Source organism: Oryzias latipes, chromosome 4 (genome assembly GCF_053564925.1).
Source record: "Oryzias latipes strain Hd-rR chromosome 4, Olatipes_Hd-rR_3.1".
NCBI lineage: Eukaryota > Metazoa > Chordata > Actinopteri > Beloniformes > Adrianichthyidae > Oryzias > Oryzias latipes.
Genome location: NC_136240.1, coordinates 8,432,506 through 8,448,840, shown reverse-complemented (window position 1 = coordinate 8,448,840; position 16,335 = coordinate 8,432,506). Strand labels below are relative to the sequence as shown.

Below are 16,335 nucleotides of genomic sequence, written 5' to 3'. Positions count from 1 at the left end.
CACAGATATGTGCACACATACAAACTTCCACACACAAATTTTAACATGTAAAGACACACACAAATTCTCTAACACACACATTTTGACAAACACACTTATGTACAGACACATACAAACAATGTATAACACACACAAACACACGCCCTCTCTTACACACACATACAAACACAATTGCTAGCACAAATACACATCCTTCAACACACAAACATTTATAGTCAAAACTTTACAGCAAATTTTTCATTTTCATAAAACAGATTCATAAGAATATCTAATATTTCTGTGAATAATAAATGCCTTATTAAGGTTTCAGTGTCATCCAGGATGCTGGGCCGACCCAAACAGGACCACACTGGGCAGAACCAGGAGCATAACTGGGCCCACCTATAGCTGCAATAATTACCAACGACCATCTGACGCACAAACTGACAGAAAACAACACAAAGGAGGGGCTGTCCTGCTTTTGTCTCCTGGACTCAAGCCAAACACAGCTCCGCCCACATCCTGAGGAAGACTGCTGCAGATGATCTACCTTCCTCACCCCCCTTCTGCAGGAGCCGCAGGTTTGTGTCGGGACATCAGTGAGGCGTTCAAGAGCAGCAAACAAACCGACAACCTGGAAACATGAACCATTAGATCATTGTGTTTATTTGTTCCATATTTCCTTCTTTATTCTGGAATTCTCTCCTACAACAGAAATCACACGCCTTCTCTTATTCATCATTATGAAATGTGTTTGTAATACAGTATTTGTTGGATACAATTACAGAAAGGAGATTTGATGATGTGAGCGAGAACCTTTGAAAACATATCTTTAAAAGTACAGTGTGGAATTGTGTTTGAACTAGTTAGAAATGATTTTAGGGAAACATAAACTATAAAAATTCCCGTTTTTTGATGAAGAGTAGAAAGGCTTGGTCAAAATGTCTGAATGAATTTATGTTGCATGAATAACTAAAAGATTTTTTTGAAAATTTGGTCTTCCAAGTTTGGAACAAACAAATGAAGGTCGCCGTGGCGACGGCGCTGCTCTAACCTGCTTCTTCTTCTCTTCCTTCCTTCATTTGCAGCAGCCATACGGCGCCCAGGATCTCTGTCCTCCACCATCTGTGGAGTGTTCCCCGCAGACGCCCACAGCTGCCCCGCGCACGTCGCCTCTCGCAGCGCACGTGCACGCACATCCGTGAGTGCACAAGAGTGTGTGTTTAAGGCTCTCGTTTGTCTCTCAGCCCTTTGGGCGTGTGGAGATTCTGGTGGTTCTGGAGGTTTCCAGCTGAGCTGTAGCTCCAAACCCAGACTGACCTTCATCACCGGTGATGACCAATAGACGGTTACCACGACAACCACCATAGGTCAGCCCACCACTAGGTAAAGGTAAACTTCTAAAGACCTCCCGATTTCAATGAAAATCTGCACGGTGGGTTTGTGGGTTCCTGTGGTCCCGCTGTGGTGTGCACTTCAGGAACCACGACAGACCCTGGGATTTTTACACTTCTTAACAACTCCAATGATGGTTGATTAGGTGCAGGAACAGGAGGAGAAGAATAGGAAAAGAGGAAAGGAAGCAAAAAATGTAGAGGAAGATCAAGGAATATTTAAACGTCAATCTCAGCCACTCTTTACATTTATGGCTAGAAGCAGATTGGTCATGTGACTACAAGCGCTCTTTCTGTTACCGTGACGACTGTCATAGTGACATGAACAGGTGTTTCCAGCTGTTCTCTGAAGAAGAGGAGATCCCCCACTGACGCAAGGTGAGCATCTTAAAGCAGGAAAGGAAATCTGACTCAGTAATTAGTTCAGAAACCAGACTGGAAATCTGTTTAAGAGCTCAGGAGGGACCTGGGTCACACACACACACACACACACAAAAGCACATGTACACACACATGCACAGACAGACACAAACAAACAAACACACGTAGCGGTTTCTGCTGCAGAACAGGTTTTGAAATCATGATGATCAAATAGAGTTTTATGAGGAGCAAAGCTCAGAACCTTCAACACGTTCTTCAATGTTTCCTCATGTCTGCTCTATGTCTGCGTGTCTCTCTGACGCCCCCACCCTCCGCCTTTGAGCACTGAGGTTAAATGAGGGGGATCAGGTCTAGTGACCTATGACCTCTCAGCGCGTGTTTCACACCCCTGTGTTGTAACAGACACCGAGGGGGCAGCTTGTTAAGACTGATAGGTATGGAAGGGGGGGGGGGGATTTCTCGCCTTCAACTTGTTCTACAGGAGAAATGCTGACTCAGCAGTGTGCACGTACATGTTTGATCTGGATTCAATTGTGGTGAAACCCCAGTGTGTGGTGTGTGTGTGTGTGTGTTGAAGGGGGGGGGGGGGGTCTCCTTTCTTTGTGCAGTTTTTAAAACTTAGCAATGAAATTAGGAATCAGGGTTTTTTTGGGCCCGATCCAATTCAGAGTAATTTGATTTTGAGTCCCAATCCGACACTTTTGTAACACATTTAAAAAATAAACAAATGTAATAAACAGATCCAGTTTTTGTTTTGTTAACCTTCTTTTATCATTTAACACTTAAACAGAGCTTTAACAATCAACTAGTAAGAATAGTTTACTATAAACTAGTAAAACTGGTGATAACTGGTCATGTGGAGAAAGCTTGGTGACTGAAGCTTTAGTATCTTCAGAACTATTGAACATTTTTAATCAGATGTGATTCATTTCAATTCAAAATCCTTAAAATGAATGATAATTTTCTTTTAAAATGGTTGTTGCAGCATTTAAATATTGATGAATATTCATGACTAACTCATGTCAATACAACCATAGGGTTGTTTTTTTTAGAGAACATGGAATTCTTTAGATTACCCTCTTCAGACCTGACGTCACATTCGTTCACATGGACATCACATTTTGAGTTTTGTTCCCACAGTAGTTAATTCGGCTAAACTGGGGCTCTGTCAAAGAGAAATGAAAAATGATCGGGTCTTGAGGGTCTCTGTCTGTCATCAAAAACAACAACGAGAACCGAGAACAACGAGAAACACTTGCTGTCCGTTTAAAACCATTTTTAAAAAGACATTGATCTCAGAAGTATGAATCTGTGAATATCTCGCTGACTTGGCTGAACTGTTTTTGTGTGCCTCCTTCTCAAACCTTTTCGACCCCCCCGGAAAGTCAGTCTGCGTTCAGACTGAAGTTCATCAGCAGAGTTCATTTGCACATGAACAGAAACCCTCCTTTCAGAGTTCTGTTGTTTGGCCCAAACCAGAGTTTAGGTGAGCTTTAACAACTGCTATGCCAAGAGGGCCAACAGAGGAACCCGGTTCTGGATCAGAACAGAACCAGACCAGCTGGTGTGAATGCTCCACGGGGCTTTTAGCAGATGCTTTTATTTCAAATCACTCACAGTTTTCCTAATAATGCAGGCAGTGTGGGGGTTTGGGGTCTTGCCCAAGAACCTCCAAATGACTGGTCAACCAATGGAGCTAAAGCCACCCCCCCACCCCCACAATAGTCTTTAATGTAAAAAAGAAAAAGAAAAGCTTTTGAATTGTGAACATTTAAAGTAAAAGCTGTTTAAAACCCACTTGTTTCCCTTTATGCCCCCCCCCCCCCCCCAACCTTCTGAATGGAACCTGCTGACCATGATGCAACAAAGAGTTTGGAAAAACTTCCTGAGTGCGTTTTGTGTTTAAAGGTCACACGAGCAAACCACTGCTGTGGCTGAAGGAAGCGGAGCAAACGTGGACTTCCTCTGAGGCTTCTGCTGCAGCCTCTCAGAGGATTCAATAATAAATGCTTGGGAGAGCGCTGTGGCTTCCACTGGCAACGGTTCTGCCCCCCACCCCACCCCACCTCGGGGGGTCAGCGGTTAGGGGGTGAATTTAATTACTGAGTGGGACAGCCCAACAGCCTGAAGTCCGCCTGCCTTCTTCCTCCGGCTTTTAATCAAGAGAAGCTCAGTTCCTTCAATACCAGCAAGAAACAAAAACTGCAGTCAGACCATGACACATTATTCAACAGGCGGGAAACGCTGTTGACTTCTGAACCATCTGCATGTCAGACAGTGAGCTTAGAAACCTCCTCAGTCAAACATGACGTTAACCAGTTAGTTGGAGAAACCCTCAAAGCTCCTGGAACGCAGCACTGTGCCAAAAACCCTGAGACGGCTGCCAAGCGCCCCAGCCACACTCACACGTTTTTGAACCCGCTCAAACGCTCTTAGAGGGAATCTGTGGGAAACCAGGAAGGAAACGGCTTAGTGCACCTGAAAAGGAAGGCTGCAGCTGCGCCAGAAGCACATCTGGAGGCTCTGTGCTGCATGGGAGGAAGGTCCATCTTCATCAGCTCAGCCACAGCAGGACCAAAAGCTGAATCCACCTCCGGCCCTGAGGGAGGGGCTCAGTCTCACCCCAACAGACGTGGGGCAAGAGCAGGAAAGTTCAGCTCTTAAATCCCACCTTCACAGCAGCATGGCTCCCCCGGTGGTCACGGCTCCCGGACCCCCCCAACAAACACACCCAAACAGCTTTCTTTAGGGAAAGTTCAACAGGAATCTGCTTAACACTGCAGCTGGGTCTCCTGACCACAAGGAACGCAAAGTCATGACTTTTATCCACCCGTCTGAGCGGCACGCACACACAAAAACACACACAGAAACACTACAACTCAGGATGTTGGAATGCTGGAACTTAAGATGACACTTTTATCAAGATGTTCAATAAATATCCTTTCTTTTTTAACATTTCTATTGTAAAGCTGATTTTAGTTTGGTTAGGAGAGACTTTTTTCATAACTTATACTTTGTTACTTAAACAGAACAAAATGGAACTTTGATCAACTAAACTATGAATTCTTACATAAAAATATTACAGAAAATCGTTTCCATTTAATGTTTAGTGCAGATGAAAAAATATTGGGACTGAAACTCAACAACATCTTTTTAAAGGTCAATTTATTGTCTGAGTATTAGTACTCATTTTTAAGTACAACAGTACTTCAATCACTTCATGATCTTTTCTTTCTCTTCAGGATCTTCAAATAAATATTCACAATAAAAAGTAATATATTTTTTCTTCTTTTTATAGTCACTTTATTTTCTCCTTTCATGGTCACTTTTTTTTCATCTTATTTTATATTTTATTTTGTAATTTGAAGTTAGATTCCCTGTTTAGACTGGAGGTTGAGAGAAACGGAATTTCAATTTCTGTGTTTGTGAAAACATTATAGACATTGACAATAAAATGTACTTTGACTTTGACTAAAGTAACAGTAACCCTTGTGCTATCCTAGGCACTTTACCATTGGGAGTTGGGTCATCTAGACCCACTAGACAGTGCTCTGAACCTTTTTTCTTCAATGATTTGTGATCTTCACTGGTGTCCATGGATTACATGAAATCTTTCCACCTTTATCCACCTTTGTCATGGTAGGGAGAACACATCAATGTAAGGGGGGGGGGGGGGGGGGGGGTCCTCTAAGATAGAACAAGGGTTAAACAGCTTAATATTAGCTTGCTTTAGCTCCAAAGGATGCCACTGTGAGAACTTTCATTCTCTTCTGGTTCTTCTCTATATGTTTTAGCTCCTGAAAACTCTTTCATGCTTTTAGCTGTTTTCACCATTCTAGTATCAAAGAAATGCTCATCTCCTTTGGGAGATTTCAACTTGTATTCTTCTCTAGTCCAGTTTTGAAAAAAGAATATGAATTTTTGCTCATTGAATTCAAATGTAAAGGCTTCCAAATCCTTCAAACTCTCAGAACTTCAATAGACTTTATGTTTGACTCAGACTCAGTAAGTTAAAGGGCCTATATCATACAAAATCACCTTTTTGATTTATTAAGTGTATTATAATGTTTAATCCTCACAAAAACAAATCCCAAAGTGTTGTATTTTCTCTAAAAACCTGCCCTCTGACCAGCCCCTCCCAATCCACTAAAATGAGTGGGTCCTCAGATTGTGATGTCACAAAGTGAGGACAGCCCCTTCCAGGAAGTCTGTGCTGCCAGCCCCGCCCCAGGCAAACACACACACACACCCTTCTCCGTGGAGCTAGCGGTGATCGGCTAAACACTTTCCTTTCCTATGCACACTATGATCATCCATGTTTGCTAAAGTTTGGATGCTCTTTGTTTTGGGTGAGATGCAGACACGCTACAGAGGTCGAACTGGACAACACCCACAAGGAGTGAAAGGCGGAGCCTCAGAAAACCAGTCGTCTTACTTTCATGTTGAGAAGGAACTCAGGAAAATGAAGTCATATTTATTAAAAAATATGTTCTTTAGTGTGCCAAAGGTGATAATATCATCATATACTTGGATATTGTTTACTAGAAAAGGCTTAAGAATAGCACGATATAGTCATTTAAATATTATTTTTGTTAAAATTGTTTTTTTTATTAAGCTTGCATGTCATTTTTGTGCTTTTATTGTCTCAATAAATACATTTTTTAAATATTATGAAAATGTTTTCAGTTAAACTTCTCTATGCAGTTTCATCAGGATTTAATCATTTTTAATTTTTTATACATCTGTTAATGAGTATTATATTTGTTTTTAACAATTTTGGTCTTTATTTTGGTAATTGTGTCCACCTTGATAGCAGAAAACCTTTACTTCTATTTCTGTACATTGTTCACTAAATAAACTTTTACTGGTTGTTTCAGCTACTAAATGTTCTTTAGTTCTAAATCGAACTTCAGCAGTTAGCTTTAACCCTTAGAAATGTTTCCCAAACCTGAAGAATTCCTTTCTGAACCCACAGCTGACCGTCTCCAAGGGCTTCATGGAAACTGACCCACACATCCTTCAGAGTCAAACTCCCCACTGAAGAGCCAAAAAAAGCGGAGCTTCAGTCAAACGTGAGGTTTAGGATGAGCGGGAAGAGCAGGAAGAGCCTCCACCATCGGGCATGCTCAAGGATATTTGTGCACAAACTGGTGTCAGTGCTGTTTTCACATTTTAAAGGTCTTTTAAAAGATCTTCAAGGACATTAAACTGTAAACAGAAGTTCCACCTCAGTTTAGACTTCAGCTGCACGCGTGCAAACACACTTGACAGGCAAAAGCATCCACACACAATACACCCACACAACAGGAGGTCGGAAACTGAAAGCTCCCGCAGCACCACAGTGCACCGCGGAGAACCACAGCGGGACGTGGGAAAGCTTATGAGGCTTTGATCTGGATTGCAGACTCGCACACGAGCAGCAAAGCGGGAAGCCAGACTGACCTGAGTGCACGAAGTAGGCCAGGTAGAGGTCCAGCTCCTTGACTGAGACTCCGATGTGGTGCGGCTGCACGCACAGGCTGGGGTTGGAACACTGCGGGGACTTGACCAGCCTCTCCCCGTCCGTGCTCTCCAGGGGAATCCCTTTGAATAAAATCACCATGACCAGGTCCAGCCTCCACACTTTGTCCGCCTGCCGCAGGCAGTCGATCCTCCTCATCTTGCCCTTTTGGTCGGGGTTGGACAGCACGCAGCACGGCGGCTTCTTCCCCGTCACCGTCAGCACAAAGTCCTCCCTGAACTCGGGCCGGATGTCCTTGCGCAGTTTGGCCAGGAGGCGGGACGCCCACTTCTGCTTGACCTCTGGCTTCTCGCTGAGCAGCTCGTCCTTCACGGCGCGCTCCTCCTCCTTGGACATGCGCTTCTCGTGCTTCTTGAAGTACTTCCTCTTGCGGGCCTGCAGGTTGAACCAGGTGTAGGCGAAGGCCCGGACGTGGGGCAGAAGGGCTTCAATAAACGGATGGAATTCATCCTGTGGAACGGGCAAACGAGACAAGACTTCAGGTGTCAGAGTAAAACTCACACGAACATAGCAGCAGCACAGAAATCAGTCATGCTAAAGCCAAACGAGCCCCGTTTTGGTTTAACAACTTTCTGCCATCATTACCAGGTAGTCAGAACATTATTGAACGTTTCATCCTTTTGCATTTAAAGCCTCAAGTTATCACTGACACTGAATAATCAATGATCAGATTCAAACACCCCAGCATTGACCCCGCCCACCTCAGAACACTTCAACAGAAACAAACACACCTGCGTCAGCCTGACCCAACACAGGTGACCACAGGCAGGTGAGGGTGGAGTTATGCCAGCAAAACTTTGAGCTTTTGGATCAACAGGTTTCATTCTAAATCATTTAAAATAAAAACAAACAAAAAAACAGATTGTTTTTAATTTAGTCAAATTTCAATTTGTCAAAATTCCATCCTGTGGAATATTTTGAAAATAAGGTAAATTAAACTATTTTAAATGTTTAGTCAGTTTGAAGAAATTTGACTTAATTTAAACCCAGTCTTAACATTAAAAATTCTCATTTTATTTGCTTTAAAGCCCTAAATATATCAAGACAAGCAAAGAAAATATAATTAACAAAAATCCATTTTAATTAAATTTGAGCTGGGGACCAAACTGAGTCTTTTAAATAGATTTAAGAATGTGAGGTTGTGTGTTTGTGTGTATTTGGGAGGTAAAGGAATTAAAAACAAAACTGAAAGTTGAATTTTTACAATTTTGCGATGCTTGTTTTAGCAAAAATGACTTTGATGTAGCCCCTCTCTCAAACACACACACACATTTTTAAACGGAGGCGTTAGAAAGAAATCTGACATATGTCATAATAGAAAGAAGAAATGCTTATTTCTAGGTGGATGACGGTCCTCTTCACGTTTCCTTCATTTGTCTCGTTGAGATTGTTTAATCTGAGCTCTGACAGAAACCGGACTATTGACAAGACAACCGTTAAAAGCTCAGACTGCCATCAAATGAGGACTATTTTGTTACAAACGTCAAAAATGTTAAATTCCTGCTGATTTTTCTCTGAGCTCCTTTGTTCCTGATGAAAACTGGAAGATCTCCTAAAAATTCACCTGAGCCCCTGCTATGTTCAAAGAAAAGAGCCGAAGAAAAGCGACACTGACCATTCTCTGCCCCCAACAACCCTGTGTGCTCTCCCCGGGAAAACTGGGGTCAATTTAGCAGAAAAAGCCTCTTGCTTGGTGTGAATATGTGAGGTTAAATTTCCCACAACAAAAGCAGAAGCAAAGGCTCGCTGTCAGACGAGACCTTCAGCAGCCGGAGTGGGAAACTGTATCTTCAGGCGGAGCATCCGAGCGCCAGCTGCACGGCTTCTTCAGAAAACACGCGTGGCCCTCCCCTGTCAGGACTCTGAATGCAGCACATTGTTTCTTCTTGGAGGAGGTCCAGGAGAACGGGTTTGTCTCCAAAAGCGCCTGGAGCTCAACAGCCAACCTGCAGACGCCATCCGAGCTCGGAAATCTCCCGGCAGGACGGCCTGAACCATGATTTCTGTTCTGAGCCAGACCGCTCTGCTAGTGTCCTCCGGCAGCTATCAAGGCGGCGAGCGGCCGCCGGACAGATGATGGGCTCAGGCTGGCCTCTCACACGCACACACACACACACACACACACACACACACACATTCCAGAGTGGATGGATATTCTCCTGAGCCGCATTCCAACATTCCTCACAGCCCAGTGCAGGATTTCAGCTTCCCGAGCCGCTCACGGCTGCAGTCCTGCTTCCTCCACCTCCTCTCCTCCATCTGTCCGTTCCCACAAACTCGCTGTCCCCCCGACTCAGATTCAGCCTGAAAACGGGAGAAAATACCCCAGTTCTCAGCTGCTCTTGCACTTTCTCTAACTGGAGGGTTCCTAAACTAAAATCCTCCAGCCAGAGAATCAGATCAGACTCGGAGGAAGAAGGCTGGAGCTGTTTCAGGATTGTGGCCGGCTGGCCGGCCGGTCTGGTCCAAGCAGGTGTAGAGAAACATCCTGGACCCGTCCAGCAAACTGGGCCCCCCTTTCCTGCCTGCTTCTCAGCTTATGGGGCCTTCAGACGGCGTTCATGTTGATCCAGTTCAGCTGTTAGCTGGCAGATGACCCCCCTCCTTACTTCATGCTGCTGCTCTGTTGTTTCTGGACTTTTCTGTTGGACGGCCCCAAAACACACGCTGCTATATGTCTTGGGCTCATTGTTTGGTTCAAAACCTGCGATGGGGGGCTGTGGAAGCTGAACCTGGGCCCCCCTCTGCTCCTTCCTGACACAGCTAACTGGCCTCTAAGAAGAGCAGTGACGTTAATTCCTCCCCAAAATTCCAAAAAGCCGAAGATTCAGTGTCACATTGCGACAGGCGCCTCAGCCCGACAGAACCCGAGGACAGCCAATCATTCTACGAGGAGGACCCCCCCCCCCATCCAGATGAACCCACAACACCCAATGTAAAGCTGCCGAACCAGATTAAAACTGTCCCCGCAGAGTTACCGGTATTTAAAAAAAATTTTAAGATATAAATGTAAATATAAAAAGCATAAATTAAATTTATAAATTCAGCTGGTTAACAGAACACACTAAATAAATTCAATTTTCAATTGTTGCTATGGTGGGATTTTCCTTTATTTTTTCCCCCAGGAAAAAAGAGACTTCTTAAAATGCCCCCCCTTATGGCGGACAGAGGGAAAACCGGCTCTACTACTCTACGTTTCTGTAAAGTTGTCAAAGAGCAGCTGCTGCCACTCCAACGAAACAAAAACCAGAAATTATTCCATTCAGACTGTTTTTATTCAAATGTGCTATTTCAATTAATAAAATGTTTTATGCATAATATATCTGATTAAAGGTGGGGTAAATATCAGCATGAGCAGCCCCCCCCCACAGGGAACAGAGCAGTCAGAGGATTGTGCACTGATCTCTGGTTTTACTGGCTGATAAAGCAGATTATCGCTGGTGTTTGTGGCTGCAGCTTCTAAAGACAGACGCCTTATTCTCAGAAGAAAAGATTAAGACTTTTCTTTTTTTAAACTTAATTTTAAATTCATTCACATCACTCTTCTTCCTCGGCATTTAGGTTCATAACTTCCATTGATTTGTACAAATTAATAAATTCACTAAATTGTTTTATTTATTACATTTAAGATTTAAACAAAATGTTCCTTTTCCTCATAATTTTTTTTAATTAAAAATAAATAAATCATTTTGAGAATCTGAACTCTGAGTGGGGCTGCGGTCCCACTCAGAGGACCACGGAGGGGTCAAAGTGCGCGTCACGGCTCTGGTTTGACTCCTCTGAACGTGCGGCTCGCGCGGTTTCTGCGGTTCACGTCCGCTGTCACGTCAGCTCACCTCTGACACACGCGTGCGCGCGTGTCTCGGGACCCTGGGCTCCTCCGTGAGGCCCCGCAGCGCCAGCAAAAGCGATGCGGGGTCGGACGTGCGGTTCTGCAGGCGCGGAGCTCGCCACCACCGGCTCCAGTCTGCGCGCAACCCTGCGTGTTTTTGCATTCACGGAGCCGCAGAACGCGCACAGATCAGAGCTCCAGAGGGAGTCCTGCACTCACGGAGAAGTTTGTGAGAACTGAAAAACAGCTCACAGGAGAGCCAGAGCGAAACTTTCACCCCCCGAATCACACACGGCCTGAAGCAGGGAAGCTGGAGACGGAGCCGCGGCGGAGAGGCCGGCTTCAGCGGCCGACCTGCGAGCTGCCGAGTGCGGCGGCTACTCGCAGAGTCCGCAGCAAAAGTTGCGCACACATCCGAGGGCAGGGAAGTTTTAAGGCGGCCGCCGAGGCGAACTGCGTCCGCGGAGTTCGGAGCGGCGCTAACGGGCCCCCGCGTCCCCGCAGGCACGCGGGCAGCGCTGCGGAGAGAGAGTGGTTAGGAGAAAGAAAAGTTTGCAGGGACTCACCTGTGTGAGGCATAGCGGAGAATACATATCTGTCGGATCTAATCTTAGATCTGGAAGGTGCGTGTATGTTTATGTGGGGTGGGGGGGTGGGGGGTGACGGACTCCAGCCACCGGGAGTGCGCGCGCGTGCGTGCGTGCGCTGTATGTGTGAGAAAAGGAAAGAACAGAAAAAGGAGAGAGGGGTAAAGGAGCCCTCCTTTCGCCCCCTTCGCGTTCACATTTCCGAGCAGCGCTGAACTTCGACCCCGCTTCGGGTTACACGGACCGACCGGACCTGTGGAGGCCCTCCGTCGGGGAGCGCACAACTTTCAGCCCAGACCAGATCCACATCTCCGGGACGAGTTTCGTTGGAAAAGCAGCAGAAGAAGAAATCACAGAGTCCGGCGTGGCGCCGCGGCGGTGGGCTGAGGCGGGACCGGCCGGTGCTGGTGGACGGGGGGAAGGTCCGCGGTGTTCCCAAAATGCATGATGTTAAAGCGCCGGGGAGCCGCGAGCCCAAGCGGCCCGCAGCAACATGTCCGTCGGCCCTGCGGTGCGCTGTGGCCGGCTTGCGGTGCTAGAGGTCCCCGGTGCTCGGGACGGAGGGCGCGGCGCGGCGGCGAAGGTGTCAGCGGAGTCCGGGGAAGAGCGACCCGAGGAAGCGGAGAGTCACGCGGAACTGGCTCCCTCAGCTGCCGGACGGCCGCCTCGCCTCTGGGCTGACGGCGGCTTTCAGTTCATTTATCCCCGGAAGGGGCGCGGGAGAGGAGAGGGGGAGAGTCGGTGCTGTCCCGAGCGCGGAGGGCAGCGCCGCCTCCTCCAGTCGTTCCGCTGATCCGGGACCTTCGCTCTCCGAAACCGGACCTCGCTGGTGTGTTCAGCCGCGGAATGAGCGCACTGACCCCGCAGAGCTCCAACTGATCACACTCCGCTGATCGATCAGAGAGAAAAGCATCGATCCTCCGCGCGTAGTTTCACAAGTACAACCCGGTAATGCCGCGGCGCGCGCGCTTCTGTCTCTGTGTGTGTGTAGGTGTGTGTGTGTCAGTGAGGCAGAGCTATGCACTCAGGGGACAGTCAGATGAAAGTGATCGGCTGCGGCTTTATCGATCGTATCGATCAGATCAGATGATGTGAAAATGTATCTGCAGCTGGGCGCGTGAAAGTGAGGAGGAACAGGCGGTGCCTTTGTTTGTAACACGCGAGGAGGAGCGGAGAGGAGCCGGGACCCGCAGCCCCGTTCCCCAGGCGGAGATTGGTCTCCGTCGCCCTGAAAGCTCAGGGTTGGATGCTGAAATGAGAATCCAGCAAAGTATTTACCCACAATCACGTGGTTTGACTAAAGGCCTTTGAGCAGCACATTTTTCTGAATGAAATTAAAAATGTTTCACATTTATGTCAAATCTTTTAACGTCCATGTCTCATCTCTGACCAGGGCTTTTATTTTTGAGAATTCCTTCAGTTTTTCATCCATTTTTACATTTAAAAAAAATAAACTATTACATCAAGTTAGCTTTTTTGGATTTCAGATGAATTTCTGGGCACAGAAATGTAATAAACTGTAAAAGCTACACAATCTTGTATTCAGTATGAACTATTGAATGAGGAGAAACTCCCAGCAGCAGTAGTGGTCATTCACCAAACGAATGAAGACAGATGGAAAAATGACCAATGGCTGCTAAACCCTCACCTCTGTGCTACACCTCCACACCTTCACCTATAAGGGGATCATGCTTTCAGCCCCCCCCCCCCGACTTGAAGCAGCAGAAATCCATGAAAAATCCCTGGAGGCTGATGGTCCTGTCCCCACAGAGAACACAAAGACCTGTGTCAGAGCCAAACCACTAACATCTAAATGATCTGAATTAAGAAACTCTGACATCTATGCAACTTTAGAAACTCAAAGAATGAACAAACTTCCCGATCATTAACATTAGGACCAGAAGAATAGAAGGCACAAATATTGAAAATGCTGATTATCACAGCAATAATAATAATTCATTCCTGTCATATGTTTTGATGAAGAGCTTTGAGAAGGTGTGAAGTGGGAATTCTTACATTTTTAATTTTCCTATATTTTCTATGCACTGGTTTGTGATTAAACGGATTTATTGTAATTTGTGTATTTTGTTTAGGAACGTCTGTTGACGGGGTTCAGCTTCAGAGATGGGACGTTACTGAAGTGGACTTTCTGTCTTAGTGAGGCTTTCCTGGTTAAAGAAATCTTCAAACAAAGAAATAAAGTATTTGGACTTATTGATTATAAGCCAATAAGAAGAATTTGTTAACACAATGTTAGCACTGATAATTAAAACCCCCTTTTATACAAATTAAATAATGTATTTTCTAAAAAAAATACTGTAACTAACATTCACACAACAGGAAGTTGCACAACAACACAAAAACTAAAAACAAACACATTTTAGGGTTAATTTGTAAAGAGGGTCAACAAATCACAAAAACAACCATGACAGAGGAATAGTCTCATGAAACTGAGGACTAAACTTTCCCCAAAACACTCGAATTTTGAATATCAATCTAGAAAACAAACCCATCTCTGACATTACAGATGGTGTTTTAGCTGATATGTCTGTATTTGGCCCCTGTTCATCCTAAGTCTGGAAATTATGGTGCTCTGGTTAGATAAAGCTGATTTTGTTTGTTTATTTAAAAAAATGATACTACGTATAATTGATATTTTTGAAATGCATTTTACTTTTTAAGGGTTTTGCAGTCAGAATTAAAAACACTTTCTTCTGCAATTCACCAGAGATCTTCTTTAAAAAAAAAAAAGTAAAACCATAAGAACCCAAACACATTTTTGCTTAAAAATAACATTCTTGACAGAATTTTATTTTTAAGCAAAAAATTTTCTGTTTTCTGTTCCATTGTTAAATAATGTTGACAGAATTATAAAGGCTCATTAGTGAATCAGTTATTTATAGACAGCTATCATTTAAATTAAGATGGAAAAATCTGGAGACTAATGCATTATTATGTTTTACACAAAAGAACCTGAAATTTCAATGACCCCTTCAAGAAAAAAGTTCAACTCTGACCACATTACGTGCAAATTGTTACTTTCAATTTAAACAGCCAAAATAACAAAGGCTAAATGAGAAAATCATTTTTAAATAAAAAAAAACATGAGGTGGTAATAATTCATGAACCATTAACTTAAGAAAATGACATTAGTGCAAAACATCTTCTTTGTTCCAACTGCCTGATCCATGAGAAGACATTTTAAACAACATTAAATTTTTACAAATAAATTAGTTAATACAGAAATAGGTATTCTACTTCTGCTATGAAAAAAACTTTACTTTGGACTTAATTAAACATATTTTCTAATAGAAATTTGGTTTCGTCAGGTCCTAAAAAGGTTAGCATTAGCATTAGCCAGCTTCACACGCTAGCTAACCAGAACCAAATCTGAACGGTCCACTCACCAGCCGTAAACTCTTCACTGCGTAAATTCTGGTTACCTTTACGGTCTGCAGGATTGGTTATTCTCTATAGTTATTTCTGCTTTACAAACAGCTTTCTGGAGGCTTCTCAGCTGATTTTTCTCTTCTTCTTTTTTTTAGGAAAAAAAGGAAAAGAAAAAAAACGAATTAGCGCAAAGACGATCAATGCTAACACGTAAACACAAGGGATCACTCTGATAGATTTTTAAATACTTTTTCTTTCCAAACAAGTCATTTTCTTTGCACTTAAAATAATCAAAACGAGGACTAAAACACTTTAAAATTAAAAAAAAAATAATAATTACAAAAGTATTACAAGTTAGGAAATGAGTTTGAATTTATTAAACTGAACTCCGAGTGAAACATCTCCCAACAAACCAGCTTTGTCTGAGTTCAAATTATTTAAATTGGCAGGTGTTCTTTAAAGGTTGCTCTTTAGTACGTTTGCTGCTTTGATCCATGTAATTTCTTCAGCTGACTGACTGAAGAACAGAATCCTGAGATACCATTACCTAGTGGACAAAGAATCTTTACACATATTATATCAACTAAACACATATTTATCAGGTTACTTATGGTGGGATACAAAGAATGCAGCCAAAAGTTCAAATGATTTGATCCAATCATGACCAATAAAAAGCTCAGAAAACTGGCATTAAATTGGTTTTCCTTCACCACAATGGTAAAATTATGCTTTTGTTATGTGCACAATGATGACGTTTAATTGTTTGAAAAGATAACAAGTTTAAAATAGTTTTTGTAGAAAAATATGAAATAAAAAAATCCTAAATTTCTAGGCAGCATTTTAAGACAAAATGAAACTTCAGAGAAAATATATTTTAGTAAAGTCTGATTGTTGTGAAAAGGTTTTAAGAGGTTAAACGAACAAGCTTGAGCTTTCAACAGCTCAATCTGGAGACACTGGTTTATAAAAATATTTGGAAACTGTTTAATAATTTACCTCATTCCTCTACAGCACGATGGCCATCCTACAGAGTTGGCTCTGGTTTAGGTTAACCACTTTTTATGCACACTACCGTTCTTCTGTTTGGATGAAAACGTTAGATTGTATGGTTAAATTGATCTCTTTCTATAGGATACAATATTTATTTCTAAATTTCATTTATCGATTTTCCATACATGAAATTTTTTGTAGTACTTTTTACCAAATTAAAATTGTTTTTTGAAAGTAAATTTTAAAAAAAATCAACCGATA

The 16,335-nt window shown here is 43.5% G+C and overlaps 1 protein-coding gene and 1 long non-coding RNA gene across 17 annotated transcripts in view; one reads left to right on the top strand and one right to left on the bottom strand.

Annotated features, from left to right (window-relative positions):
* The window catches only part of nfia (nuclear factor I/A), a 123,829-nt gene that overhangs the window by 84,458 nt on the left and 23,036 nt on the right, over window positions 1-16,335 (bottom strand). For 6 of the 16 annotated variants that reach the window (XM_023954063.2, XM_023954064.2, XM_023954069.2 and 3 more), the window contains exons 1-2: window positions 11,112-11,626; window positions 7,197-7,725 (exon numbers count right to left, since the gene is read on the bottom strand). In XM_023954063.2, coding sequence (XP_023809831.1) covers window positions 7,197-7,725; window positions 11,112-11,270 — 688 coding nt within the window. In that variant the 5' untranslated portion in view covers window positions 11,271-11,626. Of the gene's footprint in view, window positions 1-7,196; window positions 7,726-8,890; window positions 10,102-11,111; window positions 11,627-11,673; window positions 13,159-15,101; window positions 15,253-16,335 lie in introns of those variants that run through there. The other 10 variants (XM_078945712.1, XM_078945708.1, XM_078945710.1 and 7 more) reach the window with 9 other exon arrangements.
* On the top strand, window positions 1,202-6,762 carry LOC144991852 (uncharacterized). Its single transcript, XR_013655509.1, has 2 exons — window positions 1,202-1,365; window positions 6,730-6,762. It is a non-coding gene; the product is annotated as an uncharacterized LOC144991852 (long non-coding RNA).